At 38.0% G+C, this 20,416-nt stretch overlaps 2 protein-coding genes across 2 annotated transcripts; one reads left to right on the top strand and one right to left on the bottom strand.

Moving 5' to 3' along the window:
• Positions 1-744: 744 nt before the first annotated feature.
• On the bottom strand, positions 745-11,186 carry LOC137970056 (beta-1,3-N-acetylglucosaminyltransferase manic fringe-like). The gene is made up of 11 exons (XM_068816515.1): positions 10,596-11,186; positions 9,650-9,698; positions 9,216-9,258; positions 7,975-8,037; positions 7,243-7,366; positions 5,875-5,901; positions 5,407-5,489; positions 4,813-4,883; positions 4,354-4,448; positions 3,723-3,808; positions 745-1,222 (listed from the first exon to the last, which is right to left on the bottom strand). Exons 1-11 carry the CDS (start codon positions 11,184-11,186, stop codon positions 1,159-1,161), a joined length of 1,296 nt encoding a protein of 431 aa, XP_068672616.1. The 3' UTR covers positions 745-1,158.
• On the top strand, positions 11,126-19,803 carry LOC137970057 (uncharacterized). Its single transcript, XM_068816516.1, has 11 exons — positions 11,126-11,259; positions 12,083-12,184; positions 12,279-12,363; positions 13,970-14,013; positions 14,763-14,814; positions 15,382-15,467; positions 16,572-16,615; positions 17,001-17,147; positions 17,498-17,554; positions 18,806-18,889; positions 19,374-19,803. The coding sequence occupies exons 1-11, from the start codon at positions 11,229-11,231 to the stop codon at positions 19,482-19,484; spliced, it is 843 nt and encodes a 280-aa protein (XP_068672617.1). The 5' UTR covers positions 11,126-11,228; the 3' UTR covers positions 19,485-19,803.
• Positions 19,804-20,416: the final 613 nt, after the last annotated feature.

Raw genomic sequence — 20,416 nt, forward strand, 5'->3', positions numbered from 1 at the left:
AATGAACATCAATGAAGGTATATTAAGGTAAACTGATGAATATGAATGAAGGTAAATGACCCCAAATGAACGTGAATGAATGTAGATGAGGGTATATTAAGGTAAATCAACATGATTGAAGGTAGATGAAAGTAAATGAATGTAGCTGACGGTTAATGAACGTAAATGACGGCAAATGAACGTGATTGAAGGTAGATCAAGGTATATGAGGGTTAATGAATATGATTGAAGGTATAAATGATGGTAAATGACCAGCAGTGTATATTAATACGGATGATGATAAATTTTTATAAATGGAGGTAAATAGATGTAGATGAAGGTAAATGTATATGGATGACTTAATATTGGGAAATTAAATAATTTAGCGTGTCTTACGTAGTTGGGGACTCGTGGTGGGTATATACATGAGATCTTTGCCAAACTGCGTTTACACACTGAAATTTTAAGTCATTGAATGGATGATATCACTTTTCCCTCGATCCAACCCTCTGAAGTCCAGTCGAGCAGTTTTGAACACTCAAAGAAAACAGCCTTTCGATAAAACTAAAAGCTCAAAATTTTGCCAGGCAGGTGTTAAGCAAACACACTTTCAACATCTGAAGGAAAATAGGACGTGATTTTTTTATCATAACACCACTTGAAATTGTCAAATCCGCAAAAAATCGCATGATAAACGTAACTTGAACACAAGAAAATCGCAACAAGATCGAGCGTTTGTCGCAAGTAACGCAATTGAGTCTAAGGAGCAATTGGAATTTTTTATTCATTTCAAATATTACAATATTTTAAATATCATAATATTTAAACAACAAATATATACGCAGGACTACATTATCCTAACTTAAAGAGAGGATTAAGTTCCCGACTTAAATAAGGCAACAGCCCATCCGAAAGGTCTCAGTTGTGTTTGAATCATCGAATACAAAAATTATTTACAAAAAACCGTAAGAAATCTTACAACAATGTATAAAAGTGAATGCCTGTATAAAAAACCATTACAACGATGGGTGAATAAAAATCTCAACATCTTCAAAACCAAGCGGTGACAAAAACGACCTTTACAGACTATAAACAAATAAATAAAAACAGTTTTTTTTTAAATAGCGATTCTTTTCTAGTCTCGAATAAAGACGTTCCTGCTGTCTTTTATTTCATCCTCTATTTTTCCGATTTCGGACACCAGCTTGTTCCAGGATAAAGGAAGCAATGAACAGACTTAAACCTGTTTGGGGGAAAACAGTATTAAATGATAAAATATTTAACAAAATTATTATTCGCCGAAGGCCAGGTGAATAAATCATCGACATTCAGTATAATTAACATACTTTAGGTGATTATTTGAAAAATATGCAAACAAAACAATTGACTTATTCGTCTGTCACCTCGACAAAATGGCTTGCGGCCATTTTGAAAAAACCGCTTAGGTGATTATCGCGTAATAATCACCTCAACGGCAACCAATCTGCGCAGCGGGAGAATTTTCAATAATCACTTACGTGATGATACTAAAAGAAATTATTCATATTCATAAGTTATGGGTATCATATTGTTGGTTTTCACTCACGTGACCAACAACCATGTTTTTCAACGAAATATAATACTTTAAAATAACTGCAAAAATTCTTGCGCGCTCATTGGCTAATTTTTATTGTCAATAAGCGGACAGACATTTATGCGATAATGACGCGATATTGCTCGCGTCAGATTGAAGTTTCTCGCATTTTTGCCTCGCTTTCTTCTCGCGTTTTGACTTAATTTTCACCCCTCTGCCTTTTTGTTATTGTAAAAAACAAATTGATGTCAGTTTTTCATGCGTCTGTCCTGTTATTGATCATGAATTTCGTCATAACATTGTCAAAGTAGTCTGCGGATGACTCGACTATCGCCTCGTGGATCCACAGCTACTTTGACAATGTTATGACGCAATTCACGATCAATAACAGGACAGACGCATGAGAAACTGACATTAATTTGTTAACTTGCACAAATCCCATAATACACCTCTTTTACCCCCCAAAAATCTGCATAGGCATTATTTTCGACTTCTCTTGGGACATTTTCATGTCCCAGAAGAAATTGCAAACAATGGTTATGCAAACGTTTTGGGGGGTAATAGAGGTGTATTATGGGGATGTGCAAGTAATGAATGCTGCGAAGGCCATTTTAATCTATTGTTTCCATGACCGCAGGGTTCATTTTTACACCAACTGCCCAATACGGTGTCGTCCCTGAAATAACCACGCAGTATGACACAGAGTGGGAGCCCATGAGTAGGAGCGAACAACAGCCCTATATTCATGTCACAGCCTTTTCACAGCCCGATTTTTTTTCTCGCAACTGCTTGAGTTGCCGCTCAAAGGCCCACGTTCACCTACAGGCATTGCGTCCCCGTGAAATAATTTTCATAGATGAAAATCCCGCCAAAGCTGAAATTTATCCAATCGGATCGCTACGAGATGCAATGCGACTTTCCATAACAGAAACACACGGTCGAAAAGTCTGTCGGTTGAAGGTGGGCCTTTAAGTATGGTGCCTACTAATTCAATGGTATTTTTGCACGGTTTACTGAATATGCGGGATAAGCAGACCACAAGTGTTATTGAAAACCAAAAAGAAAATTAGGGGTAACCACGCATTTTTAAGATCTAAAATACAAAGCTATGTATCGCGTTCTTTTCCAAATTGAAGCTTAATTATATCTAAAAAAATGCTTGGTTCCCCCCCCCCCCCCTATTTTCTTTTTGGATACCAAGAGCACTTGCTTAGTTCTGCTTCTCCGCATTGTTTTGAACCACGCAAAAATATCGCTGTATTTATAAGCACCACCCATAGGGAGTATCTCGAGATGCGCAGAACGTATGCGCAATAACAATAGTAGGCACTGTCCTTAACGACGATGATCTTTAAGTGCTTGTCACCATTTGTTTTTTAATTTCAGGAAAAAAAAACAAGAACCCTCCGCTAAAAGTAATTCTCGAAAATAAACCGGTTTTATACACTTCCAGACATTTTTTCATGTGCTGTTTTGACTGAAGCGACGAAGTCCTGGGCTGATGACGAAGCTGAGACGATGTGTTACAGGAAGTGACAGTATAAGTTCTCTTTTGTATTACAAGATAATCTATGAAACCAAGTTACACTCCAGTCACATTTCGCTCACATTTCACTACCAACAAAGCGACAACTTACTCCTGCTACGTCACAGGTCCCAGTACCCCTTTGCGCTCGATCAAATCTGGGTTCCCAGACTTGAATGTCAATCCTCGAATAATTTTTGAAAAATTTTATCGGCACTTAAAACTCTTGCAAAAACAGTACTGTGTGGATAAAGCTAAAGTGAAACTTTCCTTAATTGCTCCAAAACAAGGACGGGACCAAAAAATCTGGCCCTTTTTGTTGAGTGTAGGTAATTCCAAATACAATTGTACTTGTTCATTGTAGCTGATGCAATAGCAGTACGTCACGAGCGTGAGGATAGTAACTTTCTTCAGAGGGATAATTTCACAGGTGCGTGCCAGTACAACGGCATTTTTTCCCAATTCATTAGCTTTCTTCTTCAAATCGCACGGCCGCCATATTCAGTGATCACTTAACGCGGGGTGATTACGTCATCCTTGCGCAATCAGTAAACGTTTAGAAATCACTCATGCTAAACAAATACAAATTCTAACTAATTTAGAGACAAATTGGTGTGAGCATAGATACGAAGTGAGTGTTCCCACCGGCTAGGATCGTCCTTGATGTCAAAGGGTCCATTGATGCCAATACGGTTATCATGTCCGCCCAAGATGCCGTGACTAAAGCTGATCTGAAAATTGATGGGGAAACGAGCAAACTTTAGTGCATTCTTACATCAGCATTTACAGTTTTTGTCTAATAAATCCCTTTCTCTTCTGGAATATCCTTCTCATCTATAGAACTTCTCAGAACCATACCGTCTTTTTCATGGAGCAATACCACTGTCTGACATATAGCATCAGTGGTTAGACCGCAAAAACAGTTTACATACCATTCCCGCACCGTCTTGCTAGAAGATAATCGCAGATATGAGCGCTACTTAACACCAGCGAGATGCAAGCCAGAAAATTTTCGTTCATTCCGCCGCTGCTAAAAGTAGGGCTTATGGATGCATTGATCACTTCGAGCACGCAGCTCCAAAATATATGACTTACATTCTGTACTCCTTACGTGCCCTTTATTTACAGTTAAGCTAAATCAGACAGAGTTAGGGAATCTTACTGTTAGAAAGCTCTCTATTTGCTTAATTCTCGCGTGAAATGCACACGCAAAAACACGAGTGAGATCTCATGAGCTTCCTCGCTGGCTAATACCAGTTTAAATAGCTTTACATACCTGTTCACTAAATTCATTTTCACCTAACAATGAAAGGGCTTCTAAGTGCGAGTGGAAAAGTTCCGATTTCGTCAATTTTACAGCCAGAAGAACTTCTGCAAAGCAACCACATATATGTAATCGTTTTGCGGTTTACAGAGGAAGTACAACTTGCTGTCAAGAGTGTTGAATAACCTAAAATAAAAAGCTTCAAACTTTACAGAAGATAATTAAGAGCCCAAGTCTAATAAGCACTAATCTTTTTTGCGAATGGATAAAAAAATGTAAAAAACATGTTGAAAAGCAAACCCCAGGTGGAAGAAATTTCGCTCACGTGACAGTATTGGTGAAAACGGGAAAAATGCGAACTTTAAAAAAACGAGCAACGCAATAAAACAAAAGATTGACACCTACAAGCTAGACTTTCTCAAGTAGTTAATGAAAGGTCTTATCAAAAACGGAAAAACATAATTATCTCACCGCTGATAAATCCCATGGTGCAGTCATCTGGGAGTCTTACTCGCTCGCAGCTTTCTTCGAACTTCCCATCACTGTAGAAAAAGTACAGACAGAAGCACATTTAAATTCTTCTTCTCCAAAATTTTGGTCGGATGGACTTTAACTTTAACTTTAAATAACATAATTGCCTTTAAATAAATTTAATCCGGCAATGGCTGGCAGCAATCAAATTGCAAAACCTGCCTTAAAGGCCGCCAGGCTACTCTATGATCGAATTGTGCGCGGAAAGAAGGAGAACTTAAATGGGTTCACTGCGCACGCTAGCTGCCTATATCTCAAATCGTGACCCCTGGTTCGCAAGGAGCCAGGGACGATTTCAGAGGGAAAGACGATGTCCACCAAATTGTAATGCATCTTATAAAACAGCTCTAAGTCCTTCCGGTCCCTACGGACTTTTAAGGAGAGTGGCACACCAGGTTGTTCCACAAAAATCTAGCAAATCTTAAAACATAAGGACCACTCTCGTCTTTGTGTAGAAGCGAGAAGCAAACAGACAGGAAGTGCGAATAAAAAATAGCAACCAAGACTACGACAGCTCCCTGGAAGTGTATATACCTGACATAAGGGATCATTTTGTTGATAAGAGCGCGACTTAAACAGAATCCAGCTCCTCCTGTTGCAAACCAAAACTTCTTTTTCTGAAATTAAATAAAAATAATCAGAGCACAAAACAGGCTGCATGGAGATTAAACTTAATCGCTTTTTACGAATGGTGGAGACAGCTGTTTTCCTGTTTTGTTTTTTCGTTTATTGTAATCTTTGAACTATTCATAGAAAAGTTACGCTGGTTTTGGATAAAATGTCGACTTTTGGTGGATATTAGTGTGAACCATAATCGAGCCTGCGGCCCTATGCCCCCCAATGGGGACCATAAGGATTCATGATGATGATGATAATCGAGCCTGGATCTAACAAGCATATGACGTCACGCTCGGCAGTGGATCCGATTCCTTCTCTTGAGGACATCTTCAGAAAAGAGAACTTAGATTTGCAGATAAAATTTTAAAAAAAGAAAGTTCTCACCTTATTTTCGTCTAATCTATCCCAAGCCTAGAAAAAAAGTGACAAGTCAAAGTCAAAGACGATTAATCAGATAGATGCTGAATTTCTCAAACGCTTGGAACTTAGTCGCAACGACAACAAAAATCATTTTTTCCCCTCTTTTAAGCTGATTTTTCAATTATTCTTACGTTAGGCACTACTTGACTCGACTTGTCAGAGATTAGAGGAAAATTGAGACACATGATGTCACTAAATCCTGCTCGTTTTTTTGTATTGCATGCAGTAATTTTGCCTTTTCGTTCACCATTAGTGATCTGTTATTGATAGTGTCGACTATTCGTAGTCTTAACGATGATTAATCAATAGTCCACGAGGAGAAGCCGAATGGGCTATTGACCCGTGGCCCCCTGTGGCCCGTGAGGGCGAAGGGTCTAATTGTTTTAGTATCACCCAACTAGTCGGACAGAAAAGGCAATAATAAAGTTAGCAAATGCAAGTTGAAGAAATATTTATTTGGGAATAAATCGAAAGAAAGCGTAACGCTTTTCGCTACTCGAGGACTATTAATAATAGTCCTCTAGTAGCGCAGCCAATCAAAATGCAGGATTTGCATTAGTCCACTAGTTGGGTGATACTAATTTGGGTTATTGTGTGAAATAAACGACATGTAATATAGGACGTTGTAACTGTAGAACCCTTTCTGCAAAAATGTGACGTAATGCGTTATTCGTGTGTGGAAAGATCATTGTGCAAAACGGTTTGGCCCAGTGGGTTGGCTATGAGGAGAGAGAAAAGGATAATGAGGTGAAGAGCAGAACATAGAAGTCTGAATTGCTGACGACTTATTGCGGCCACTTCAGAGTTACCAATCTTAAGTTCAAAGGAATGAACGTGAGGGTGACGAATAATGTTACGAGCGAGAGCCGACAACAGAAGAAAAAGAAAAGATGAGAAGAGAAAAAGAAGACAATGGGTAAAGCAGGCCGCTGCTAAGAAAGTTCACCACGGTTCGGGAGCTGGCCAGGAGAAAGGTGTACGGTTTTCATCGAGGGAACTCGAAATTGCAAAAAATTGTACTATTTAAAACGTCGCTAAATTTCATTGTAAAGGCACTTAACATCAGTCAAGTAGCATTACAGTAAATAAGTTTTTACTTTATGAAGTTGGATAATTGTGGTGTAGGTTGCTCAGTTCCGATTTTTGTTTCACATGCTTCGTGTTAAATTATTCATTTTTATCCTAACTTTTATTGTGTCGGTTTTGCCGAGGTTTTTTCTTTCCCGTTATTGCCCCAAACGTAGGGACACTCACGTCACACATTTGCATGCATCACGTGTTGCACTTGATCAGAAATTCCCCTTTTTACCTTGTTCACAAAGTGTTCTTTACCTCCATTTCTTTGACTAGGCTGGGTTTCCCAATGTATACATCCTTGTTCGAGTTAAAATTTCGCAGCGTCTTCACCAGTGCTGGTACATTAACGTAGTTATCGTCATCAAAATGGCAAAACCACCTTGAAGTGAAAAAATAAAATGTTTGTATTATTAATCCCTTAGCCTGAGCAGGGGGGAGTAAGATTTAAATGAGAGAGCGAGAGGGGGCGAGGCAGGCAATAGTATCTGAAAAAACCTTTACTGAATGAACGCTCCAGTTTATCGGTTACTTTTTCTACATTTTATTCATTTTTTTCTTCTAAACAGATTTACAGGAATTTTTACTTATTTGTGCTAGCTTCGATCCTACGTAGCTTGAAGATTCCCCACCGCCTTTCAAGTTATTCTGGCATAGCTACAATAGTTCATCTGGCGTTCTTAGTAATTCTACATTTTATTCATTTTTTTCTTCTAAACAGATTTACAGGAATTTTTACTTATTTGTGCTAGCTTCGATCCTACGTAGCTTGAAGATTCCCCACCGCCTTTCAAGTTATTCTGGCATAGCTACAATAGTTCATCTGGCGTTCTTAGTAATTTTACAGGGAATCCGATTTAAGATAAGGGATGAAATTTCAACCCAGGATACTTTTGAATATTGAATTCTAATCTCTTAATTCGTCTTTGAACTGATAGCATTTAGGGTAAAAATAGACAGCCCGAACTGAAATGTGAGGCTACAACTCACTTCGTCTTCATCTTTTGCAGGAAAAAATTAATCTCGGCCTGCATCTTGCAACAAAGTTTTGCCCTGCGTGAAAATAAAAATTGACAACCAAACGTTTATTAAAAACTTCCCAAAAGGAAAGACAAATCACAGCATTTTTTCCCATTTTCTCAGTTGCTAAGGTCGTGCAGTCGAGTGTTAAATTCACTTTGTGATTCGTTTGGTTTTGTAATCGTTTAAGGACGGTGGCTTAAAGATACTTTTTCCCGGTGTGTGATTATGCAGGAAATGTAGATCTTAACAAGTGTTATTGAAATCCAAAAAGAAAATTGGGGGTAACCACGCATTTTTCAAAGATAATTGATGAATAATATTTGTAAAAAGCTTTAAAATGCAAAGCAATGTATGGCGTTCTTTCTCAAACTGAAGCTTAATTATCTCTCAAAAATGCATGGTTACCCCCAATTTTCTTTTTGGATACCAAGAGCACTTACTTAGATGTACTTTCTCTGGAATAGTTTTGAAACGTGCAAAAATATCCCTGTATTAGTAAGCATCACCGATAGGAAATCCGAGTATCTCGAGATGCGCAAAACGTATGCACAATAACAATAGTAGGCACCGTCCTTAATAAGTGATTAGTTCAGTGATCTTGCACCACTTACTTTCTCAACCAATAACTGAGAAGCAAACAAATCACACCAAACACCACTTGCGGATTCACTTCAAAGACCAGGCACTACCGGTAAATGCCTTTGATGACAAAGATTTCACAACGATACTCCAGGAGAAAGAGTATCCACACATTCAAATATTTTGATAGTATACCCTCCAACACAGATTCTACAGTTGGGTAGTCACTGCCTGGCACATTGGTCATGAACAATGTCTCTTTCCCCCTCTGCAATAAATTGCATGGGGGCTGAGTTGCAGTCAATCTCAACTGACTTGAGGGTTATTCTCAGTACTCCACTTTCCTCCCTCATCAAGATTGACTCTCTGCTAATTACATCTAACTGCAGTGCTGTGCTCTGACATCAAACATGGACATATAGCTACTGCCATAGGCGAATTATGCATGCTTTTATCCTGACGTTGAGAGCTGCGCCCTTTGGAATTCAGTCCCCAAGACTGCATGAAATGGTGATGGTAACACAACAATCTATTCTACTCCATTTGGACTACATTTAAAAGCATTTAAATGCTCTGAAAGTGCACATAATTTACTTATAAGCTGGATTGAATTATTTCATCCAAAATACCTCTGATGTCCTGCCTGACATGTGGTCTTAATCAGATGCCCCCCTAAAATTCAAAAATTTTAAATATACAAGAGGTTAACAAAAGAACTTCATAAATTCCAATAGCATGTAATTTTGTCAGAGCACACATATGGAAATCAACAAAATCGTGCGTAGCTACATTTGGCCAATTTAAAAATTAAGAGAAGCACACGCACAAGTCAGCTCATTAGCAAGACGAACTGTAAAATTGTTTTATATAGAATCGTCCGGTCTTGTTTGAAATTATCAAGGTTTTGCAATTTGGATCTGCTACCCTATTTGGAAAAAATATTCTACCCTGTAATTTGTCCACAAATTCATCAAGAATTGTATAAAATGTTCTCACTCTGGCATATGGAAATTCCACCATAGTCTGAAAAAATGCACCAATACCACTGTTAAAGAATACTCACTCAGACTTTCATTCACTTTAGCATCTTCTAGATCTGTAAAAAAGAAAATCTGATACAAAGAAGAAAATAATTATATGGATATAAACAACAAGACAACAGTCCCTTATCAAGCTTTTTTTATTGATAGATGCATAGTCTCCCATGCAGCCGTTCTTTGTGTAGTCACACAATTAACGCTCTTCCCCACACATTAAGACACTGATGACAGAAAGAACAGCTGCATAGGAGACTAATAGATTTAATTCACCACCTTTACAAGACGTCAAAATCAAATAAGGGAATCAGCTCATAAATGACTTTTTTTCCCTCAACTAGCTGCTTCAGGGAAAAAATGAAAGCAGCGAAATGATCGATGCTACAAATTCCCAATAAACAAAGATCAAATAGTTGATGCTATCCACTCCATTTGGATTTACAAATCACTTTAGGTGACCTCTAAATATTAAATCATTAAAATTTAAAAAGAGAGAAAGCTAGTGTTAAACATAATGTAAGAAACTGTGTAGGCATTATGAATTTCTTAAAAGGTTGGGCAAGAAATTACAACAGGTAGCCAGCTGAGCAAAAGTGTACAACACAGCCCCTAAATTGGCCAGTGATAGCATGTCATGTATCACAGGCCTTTTAAGAGACATAATAATATTGTCTCATATCAGTGTTTCATATTTCATCTCAACTGTTAGATGATTAATGTCACGATTGTCTCCCTTTCCTTCCAAACCCACCACTCACCAAAATGTACAAACCTCGACTGCTTCAAAAAACCAATGTATTTTTAAGCTTTTGGCCCTTGAGAGTGACACTTAAAGATTTTACTCTGCTAATCACCAGAAAATTTCACAGGGCAATGGAGTACCTCTTGAGGTGTCAATTTCAGAAACCCCCACCACTTCCCCCTAGTTTTCATTCCTTCGCCACTTGGTCATGTAATTGTTAGTCAACTTACCTGATCTGGAGCATTTTGAAACCACGTCTGCTGCAAAGTATCTACTCGCGTCCTATGAAAGTCCCCAGTAGTCTTAACAGATATAAAGATATCTTTCAGTTCTGTAAATTCTGTCTCCAGGACATAATCTTTTGTAATCTCATGCCCCACCGGAGAATAAGCTGATTTATGTCCGCCTTCTTCCTGTGTGATCACCGCCGATGATAAGCTGATGGATTCATTATTTCGACCGATAAGTTGCAGTGGATTTCGAAAATTCCTTCCCGTCATTGGCAATTTTGTTGATTTCATTTTAACGTTTCCCTTGTAATCAATACTGCTGCCTTTGCCGCGGGCATCATCCAATTTCACGCGACCGATCGCGATAAACTTCAAATTTTCTTCCATCTGTACATGTTCTACATTTTTATTTTGACTCTGAAGTCTCTCGCGAGATGTGATCCTGTTCGCTCCCCTCATTGTAGTGCTATCATGATCAATTGGCGCCAAATTGAACTCCACATGTAGAAGCAAGGAAAATATCACCTGTGCTGCGATTGCAAAGGAGATCCAGGTCAGGAGCTTGAAGCATTTTCTCCTCGGAACGTACATCACACCGAAAGAAACAAATTGCTAAAAGCAATCCAGCTTCTCATGAAATCCCAGAGAAGATACATAACCAAAGGTACAACCCGACAAAATCATTCAGAGCCAAATGGCAATGCTATGGGCATTAATATGCTTTTTCAAACAAATCAATTAAGTCTCGTACGAGCTATTCATTAAGTCAAAGATCAAGTGAAACTCCAGATGTGGTGACGATAATTTCAACACCGCCTTTCCAACATTCAACAGCGGTCCAAACAAGTCCCGAACGAGACGATTTGTCAATTAATTTCAGTAAACAGTTACTTGATACCACTTGTCGTGCGTTTTAACTCGCAACTCTTTGGATCTGGACGAGATGTAAATTTGTGCAAATTCCTCAGAAGTCATCCAACTCTATGGTAACAGCTGAAGTCTCGGATCTAAAATTGGCATCATTATAACGGGTCTTGGTCACGATTTTGCGCTTTTTGTCAAACCATATCACAGTCTTCACATTGCAGAGGTTTCACAACGGTTTTTGAAAATTTACCGCGTTTTTCGGCCAGTGAAACATCGCGGTTTCTAAAGTTATGCACAGGTGACACCATTCTCTTCATGAGGCGTCACGCGTACTTACAAAAAGTTTAGCTAGAGTGGGGTTAGCAAAGGGATGGTCCTAAAAGTAATTTTAGTTCATATTCATGCAACCCTTAACTCATGTTGCTCTTGCTAACATTGACTAGTGTAGGGAAACAAGAGTGAAAAGAAAATAGTTGTGCCAATCATTTGGCAAAGAAAATTTAACTGTGGATTTCTTTTGTATTGCCCACTCCACCCTAAAAGTTTATATGACAGCTTTTCAAGACAGGCACGCGCATTTGAAAGTAACACGTGTTTGTCTGTCACATTTCCTATCACAGAAATGGAGTCCTCTAATTTACAGTTAGAAGACAACTTTGGTGATGAAAAGAGTCCGAAGAAACGGAAATGGAAAGACGCAAGCCTTGAAGAAGAAGATGGTGGTGGGTTGAATGTTTTTGAAACCAAATGATTTCATCTGTAGTTGAACTTTGAAAAAAAAATTGTTGACATTTTAAAACATTTCTAATTGATCAGATGACTGCTTAAACAATCTCTCCTCCACGTTGCGAAACGTTTGTAATTGCTTTGGTGTAGGAGGTCTTTACAATGCAAAGAAGAGGTATGTTAAAGAAATTAAATAGCAGAACGAACCGGTGGTACAAATCGAAGGAGACCATTAAAACTTAATTAACACAATGCCAAAATCAATTCAACTGACCAAACAACGTACAGGGCGAAATAATATTGTTCACCAACATTATTTTTGTTATGCACCAGTCACAGATCGTTGTTTTACTGATACAGAAACAACCCTAACCGTTTATAAATGCTAACATTAGGCCTAAAAACGTCTGTTTAGACCTAATTAGGCCTAAAGGTAGCTTTAATTAATGTGTAGGAGGACTCTGTGTATTTGTAAAACGATGACCTGTGACTAACTCTAAGTTGTGACCTGTGACCTGTGTTTGTACTACCCTGCAGCTGGTGCCGGAGATTCTATTTTCTTTCACGAGGAGCGAGCAGTTAAAACGGAGTTATCGTCATCAAAATGGCAAAAGTGAAAAAACAAAAATTTATGTTTGTATTAAAATCCATCAACCTGAGCAGAGGGGAGTAAGATTTTAATGAGAGAGGGTGAAATTAACCGCTCGCTCCTCGTGAAAGAAAAATAGAACCTCTGGCACCCAGGGTATGTTTGTACCTGCCACAAAAGAAACCAGATGATAACTTAATGACAAAAACTTTCAGAATTAGTCTTAAGAGCAAAATTAATTAATGTTTGGACCAAAACAGTGCCGTAAAATTTTTCCATCCCAACAAAAACACAGTACAAACATTTTATGATACGAAAGTGTTTTGTGATGTATGTTTAGCAAAAGGGGCAAATTATGCATGGACACTGCAATAGTTATTATGGAGAGCACTTTACAACCAGGGAGATCCAGTCCCACTCTGTCAAGGCTTGCATTACATGTCCCTTGAATAATCTCTGCCAATGAAAGAAAATCATTACTGTCCCCACACCCAGAAAAATGCAGAGTTACAAAAGCAAAACGCCACGGCCATGTCCCTGTTATTTCCCCACTTCGTCCTGGGGTCCAGACTATGTTGCCCTATAGACTTAACTGATTAGAGTGTAAGGTGAAGTGCTAGTGTTATACCCCGTATGAACCATGTGAGCGTTAACCCTACTAATGGAAATGGGCCCACACAAGGACATCTGACCTTGTAGCTCAGTCGGTAGAGCAGCGGTGATCTAACCCGAAGGTCGTGGTTTCAATTCCCATCCTGGTCAGAGTTTTCTCTGTCCTTGTGTGGGCCCGTTTCCATCAGTAGTTGTATGTTGCCCTATAACTTGAGGTAGGCAAAAAGATGGACACCTGTAAATTTTATTCTTTCCAATGCCAGATGATTTGATTTGTTAATGGGTGAAAGGTTGAAACTGCCCCTCTGGTTTCCCATGATCATCATTCTCATCCATTCTATTCCATTTTCCGAGCTTTTTCCCTGTTGTCTAGTCTTTGCTGTAGTACAATGCACCAAACCCTATAGGTTGTCATGATGGTATCTCATGTGATTCAGCTCTAACTCTGCTCCAAACAAAGTGGTCCAGGATGCTCAATTCATTTCTGGATAACTCCCCCCCCCCCCCCCTCCCCTCCTCTCCCTAGTATCTCTGGGTGTAACAGATGAATATGACACAATATTTCTGTGTATCATTGCAGGAAGATAGAGAGTACATTTGGTCGTCTGTTACCACTGAGTAGTGGTAAGGTGGTAGAGTTTTAATTTTCATTTCTTTTTGTGGGGAGCAAATTACCGGTATATAATTTTTTTTTTCTTAGCCAATCCAAGTTATTGTGTGGCACTAAATTTTGGGGTCTTGACAAATGGCGAGTCACACAAATCTTGCATTTAAGTCGAAGCACCCAATTCAAATAGTGCTGACAAACAGTATTTAAGTTGAAACACCCATTTTGAAATGGTTAGTTTCAATAACTGTGTGGCTTTCCTGTTGACTCACATGGCTCGCCGGCTCACATTGTACAACCGCAAATTTTTTGGGCTCTTGTCTTTGCCATTATACTTTCAAAAGGCCCACTTGCTGTTAAATATTCTGTAGACGAAAGTCACCACATGGACAGTACACATGTATACTGCATTGTTCATACAAATCAAGTGTTTTTGCTAAAATAAATATTTTTTTTTTCGTTAGAAGCAAAAGGCAACAACACAGAAGTAGACAAAATTCTGTTATAAAAAATGAATGCAACTTTCTGAAAATAAGAAAAACTAGTTTCTGGGGGAAAAATACTCAGGTCTCTCCCAATTTCTTGCATGCAAAATTATTAGTTCTACTAAAAAAAAACTTCTATACAACCAACATTATTATCAGTTTTGGTCATGTCACATTTACATGAAGAAAAGCTCTTATTTGGCTTGAAACATCATCTCAAACCCTATATATATATATGGACACCAGAAACTAAAATCACCCCAAAATATTATTTCCTGTAGACTGGAATCTTGGAGATAAAATTCAAATGCTGTCAATGGATATGAAGCAGAGGTATGTATCCAACTTGGCCATTATTCAATATGAAATTTAGGATGCATGGAAGTATTCACTTGGATTCAGTGCAGTCTACGAGTTCAAATCACTAAAACTGCTGTACTACCGTTTTGTTACAATTTTGTTACATTGTTTTATTATACTGTTCGGATCTACATTCATTAATTGGAATCAAAATATATTAGATCTTTGATGCAAAATTAATGTACATTGTACAGTGTATCACTACAGAGGCAAAAGCTAAGATGTTCACTTGGACGAATGGGGCACAATCAAAGGCCCCAATACCTTAGTTAAGTGCCATTCAAGAGCAAATCACAGCAACCATATCCAAATAACTCAATATAGAACCTGTTCACAGACCACATTTTATTTTATTGCTTGAACTCCAATTAAAATTAGATATGGCCAATGCAATTCATGTACTTTTCTGCTCATCTGTGGCCTATTGCTAAAAAATGGTTAGGCAACCATAAAATCCTAACTTTTTGCAGATGTTTTGGAAACATATTTGATATATACTTTTTTACTATCATTATGTCAAGTTTCCTATTATGTCATCAGATATGGAAAGGAATTGTCTGAGATGTCTTTTCGGCTATTGGGCCTGATGAAGCAAGTTTCACAACTGTTTAAAGAGCTACATGGAGGTGATTGTAACTGTTCAACTGTCTGGCGTTAGCTGGAGTATAATCCATACTGGCATGCTTAGAGGTGAAAAGGTTAAGGAGGCAGTTTTTTAATGGATAGAGCAGTGATAAAAGATCGTCAATGAAATTCTTGTATATAGAAATTCATTGGTTGCCAATGTCACTGAAATTCAGACTGTCAATACTACATGTAGCACAGGAGACTTTGTGGTTTATTGAGTATCTATGAAACTCTCAAAATAAATGCCACCTATTAGACCTTTAGATGAAGGCAACTTTGTACTTGAGATCAGTTTTGTCATAGTCACCAAAGCTCTGTCACCAATATCTCAGGCAAGGTTGGTCGACACCAAAAATGAATCTTTAGGATCTAAGAGGTTACCGTGGCCCACAAGGGATATGCTGCAAATTAAATAAAGTTGCTACAAAATTAAAATTCTTCAAGTTTAAAGTAGTTGCTGCAAATTTATAAAAAGGGTTGCTGCAAATTAAAAAGCAGAAAATATGCGCATGCACATTCCAATAATTCTTTTGTGAAACTCATGCCATAACATCTTGTCACACTTTTCCAAGGCTCAGCATTCCTCGTTCCTTTAAACGTGCATCCTTGACTTCTGTTTCCTCAAAATGTTTTGCATGTCTTGTGGAACAGAATGGGTTTCAGCAGCACAGTTTCAGCAGCACAGTTTCAGCATCTTTGAAGGGCATCATGCCCTATACAATAATTAAATTTTTCAATACACATGTCCCACATGTAGATATTTTTAACCCCTTCTCTCTCGAGACACATCTTGTTCCACTGTTCTCATTCATTTTTTAATTTGTTTGTTCGTTCATTTATTTATTTCGTTTTCATCTTTCACCCTTGGTTTTGTCTCTCTTGTACCATTCTGTTCAAGAGATACCGTAACAATGTCCTTGTTCAGCAGTTACATCTAGCTCCAGCTATTACGTGGTATTCAGTGGCAAGGGAAGTAAAATATTTGACTCCTTGATTCAAATGAAAGTGCGCCTGGTCATACCACCGTGTGATGTACATGTACATGTTAGCTGTTTAACTTGAATAATTTCAGATCACTTGCTATTTTCCTTTTATTTCTTCAGGGAGAAAATTTTTAAAGGACATCACGATGGACATTTTCCTCAAGGTGCATGTGTTGGTGTATTATTGAGTATTGAGAGAACTTCTTTTCAGCCAGTGTGCCTGAAGTTTTATTCCCTGGTTCCATGTAATCTGTTGATTAAGTTTGTTGTCTTCTTTTTTCCCCTATCATAAAAAAGACAACATAATTAATTTTAGAGCAATGATTATTATTATTGTCCATTATTCATTATCACTGCAATCAACATGTAATAATGTATCTTTAAAAAGTTTTTCTTGAGAAGTTTTGCTGAATTTAAAGAGTTAATTTAATAAATTGTGTTGTAGAGCTGTTGTGAAACACTCAAAAATTGGGTGATAATGCCGTCAAAACTACCAGAATGCAAAAGTGTTTCCAAAAAAATCGTTAATTAATTTGTTTGTTTTGATAGGATGTGAAAACAAGGCCATCATTACCCGTACCAATTCAGTACGTAGAAATTGGTCTTTGGAAACAAGTCATGCACATTAACCAACAGATTTGCCACCAAATGGAGGAAATGGACAAAATGGATTTAGGATCTTCTGATAAGAAAAAAGTGTGAATCTGCATGTTCCTAGAGTATTCTACTTGCTCTCATAACTTATGCACATGTTACATGGTTCAGAAAGCAAAGAAGGTTAAATAATATTTAACAATTTCAACTTTGGTTGACTAAGATTGTCACTTTTTTTATGTTTCGTTTTTATGTTTTATTTGGAACCCCACAGCACAAAAATCTTTTCTGTTCAACTGGCTTAACTGAAAGTCATTCCAGGAAGTACATGTACGCTGTTGCAAACTCGTGCAGAAATTTATTTCTAAACAGGATGGTTACCGGTACCTTCTTTTGTTACTCAGTAAGTTTTACCAAACTGTAATGTTTTTTTTTTACATCTGCACACGTAGGAAAATGTAGCTGAACCAACAGAAGACCAAACAGATGTAAACAAGGGATCTGATGTGGTGAGTTGATTTTTCCTAACCCTAACACTTCCACAAACACTGATGTGGCATAATTATGGTGATGGTGACGAATCCGATCCGACAGACAGATGGATTGATGCATCACCTACACGCAATCCACGCATTGGCCAACAGTTGGTTGACTGTAGACCAATTAACGCATTGGCTAACTTGTAAAGTCAACTCATTGGTTGGATTAGATTTGTTACCATTACCTTACTGTGAATTTTCATAATTCTGCGGAATTCATCTTCAAGCGCCAATGGCCAAACTGCGTTTTGGCTTCCATCAATCAAACTTCTGACACCAACCACAGATGACGAAATCAATTGATGCGTGACATAACCCACCAATCTGAGCATCTTTGGTTCCCACAGTACATTCATACATTCGAACTCAACGCCAATGGAAAGCGATGGGAATCTTTTTACCGAAGAATTTCTAAAAACATATCATAATGATGTTCAAACTGTGTATTAAACAAAAACTCCAATTCACTTTCCAGAGGCGGAGTAGATATTTCCGGCTATGTTCGGAAATTTGATTGATGGAAGCCGAAATGCATTTTGGCACTTAGAGCTTGATGGTAAGATTCCGCAGAATAAGCATTATGAAAACCGCAGTAATAATTATGCTTGTAGGAAAATAACAAGAAAACGTTCCTGCTGAAGCATTACACGTTACAAGTATGGGAAGCCATGTTGTTTCTCTTCTTAATTCCAGTCAAGCCTTAGTGAAGGTTCTAGCACCCAACAAAATTAATAGTCTGACGTTGCTCATCACCATCATGTTAACCAGTTAAAATTAATGCCCCCAAAGCACTATAATCACTCGTATACCAAATAATTAAAGGTGTTGAAAGATCTATCAAGTTTGGCTGGCAAGAAAGTAGTTGACCCTTGGAAAATTTCTTTACATATAGCGTCCTTGTTATAGTTCTCGCAATAATAATTGCTAACAGTAAACTGCAATGTAGAGAGATCTTCATGAAGACATTAGAGATCTTTAAAAAGCCGGGCTTAACAATATTTATGATTTAGTTTCACCACTCGCTGCCAAAATGCAAATGTGAGACAGTGAGGGTTCATGGGATAATTTGTTTTCAGTGTTGCATTATCATTATTAAAATCATGTTTTTAAAAATGCCATGTTAATCAAGAAGAATAAAGCAGCATTAAGTAAAGCAATTTCACAAACAAACTGTACATTATTCTTATCTTGAAACACTTTAATTTGTTCTTCGTCCTGCAGAATGACAAGAAAAGCACATTCCGTGACTATTACATGGACATGGTAACTGCCAATTTCGGTGATGACCTAGACCACCTCCGAAAGGTTGAGATGATTTTCTTTTCTACTTAATTACCAACTTCACCTTCCAAATGGACACAGTATCTAGGGTGGGCTCAGCTTGCATCCCCTTTTTTATATAGACCAAATTCATAAATGGCGGCCAAAAAAATGTTCTTTTCTTTATGTGCTAATTAGACTCACTAGCCTCGCTCTCAAGCAACATTTCTTTTGTATTTTGTACATGCAAACGAGGCTAGTGAGTCTTATTAGCACATAAACAAAAGAATATTTTTTTGGCCGCCATTTATGCATTCGGTCTTTTGAGGTCCAAAAACCTTTGCAGTTTTACTGTTTACACAATTGTTAATTTGCCCTTATTGTTATTTACTTTAGTTTCCGAGATAAGACCAGAAAATAGAGGGCCAATGTTGTCCCCCGTTCTTTTTACAGGAACTGTGCTATTTTCTGTCAAATTTGTGGGTCACTGCCAGGACCGTTCTCAAATTCTTTTTATTTTTCCTTGCAGGAAGGTAGTTTAGACCCGAGAAAAATTGAGATGCTTATAGACTGCTTGGAAATTGGGAAGGACATCTGGTCCGACTTGGAAAAGAGCTTGTTGCAACGTGTGGGACCATGAAAATTTTTTGGCATAATCCGCCAAGCCTGGCAAATGGAAGAGGGTGTCCTAAATTCTCCCTCCTTCACAATTTTAGGGGTACTGCCAGGCGAAGCAATCTATTCAGAAACTCTAATGCTAGACAAGTGTCATAGTTGTTTTAATAATTGCACGTGGGACTTCACATGTGAAACAATAGACGGAAGAAAAACTTCATTTTCATTCAACGAAACAGCCAAATACAGAAATATCTATTGTCAGTTAACTGACCCTCATCAAGTTTGTACACGCTCATTTCACTTGATACATTGAACGTATGTTAATAAAACATAAATGTACATGTGAAGTGTGGGTTATAGAGGGAAGAGATAAGTGATCCCCAATTGGCCCATACACACCTAAAGTGCCACCAATCAATGAGTAAAACGGTCTGGCGTTAGACTGAGTAAACTCTAGAAGTCTCACTCTCGCGTTGTTATTGTGAAGATCACCATTATATACTTTTGTTGCAAGCCTTAGCAAGACACCAACTTGCAAGATCGGTCAAGCCCTCCACAATTGCCCCAAAATAACGTAACCATTTGAAACTGAAGTCACTGGTAACAAGAAAATTTAATGGTTGTAGTAGGGAAATGTCTTATCATCTGCATTCAATACAATTTATGTAGTATAAAAAGAATGCACTAGTTTTCTTGCTGTCACACCCGAAGGCTTTAATTGTCCAATTGGGCGTGACAAGAATATTTGTAGTGGCAACACTAGAAAAAGCCATCAGATTGTGATCTTCAGTAACATGAGGCTGCAGTGTCCTGGATTAAACATGGCAAACACTATTAGTTTTAGCTCCATCCCAAACGTTTTTCAATGAATGACATAAACTGCAGGGAATGGACAGAAAAAATCTCCACACAAACTTTCACTGTGGGAAACAGCAAAGATCCAATTCTTTGCTT

The sequence above is a fragment of the Montipora foliosa genome, chromosome 9 (assembly GCF_036669935.1).
Source record: "Montipora foliosa isolate CH-2021 chromosome 9, ASM3666993v2, whole genome shotgun sequence".
NCBI classification, from domain to species: Eukaryota; Metazoa; Cnidaria; class Anthozoa; order Scleractinia; family Acroporidae; genus Montipora; species Montipora foliosa.

What these genes read in the sequence shown, in the direction of transcription:
- LOC137970057 (XM_068816516.1), top strand. Translation starts at nt 11,229, where the DNA reads ATGAAATCCCAGAGAAGATACATAACCAAAG. An exon ending in GAGAAGATACATAACCAAAG is followed by an intron (nt 11,260 to 12,082) that starts GTACAACCCGAC and finishes TTCCTATCACAG; the next exon opens with AAATGGAGTCCTCTAATTTA. An exon ending in TCAATGGATATGAAGCAGAG is followed by an intron (nt 14,815 to 15,381) that starts GTATGTATCCAA and finishes TTATGTCATCAG; the next exon opens with ATATGGAAAGGAATTGTCTG.
- LOC137970056 (XM_068816515.1), bottom strand. Translation starts at nt 11,186, where the DNA reads ATGTACGTTCCGAGGAGAAAATGCTTCAAGCTCCTGACCTGGATCTCC. An exon ending in TTCAAAATGCTCCAGATCAG is followed by an intron (nt 9,699 to 10,595) that starts GTAAGTTGACTA and finishes TCTTTGTATCAG; the next exon opens with ATTTTCTTTTTTACAGATCT. An exon ending in ATAGATTAGACGAAAATAAG is followed by an intron (nt 5,490 to 5,874) that starts GTGAGAACTTTC and finishes ATTTAATTTCAG; the next exon opens with AAAAAGAAGTTTTGGTTTGC.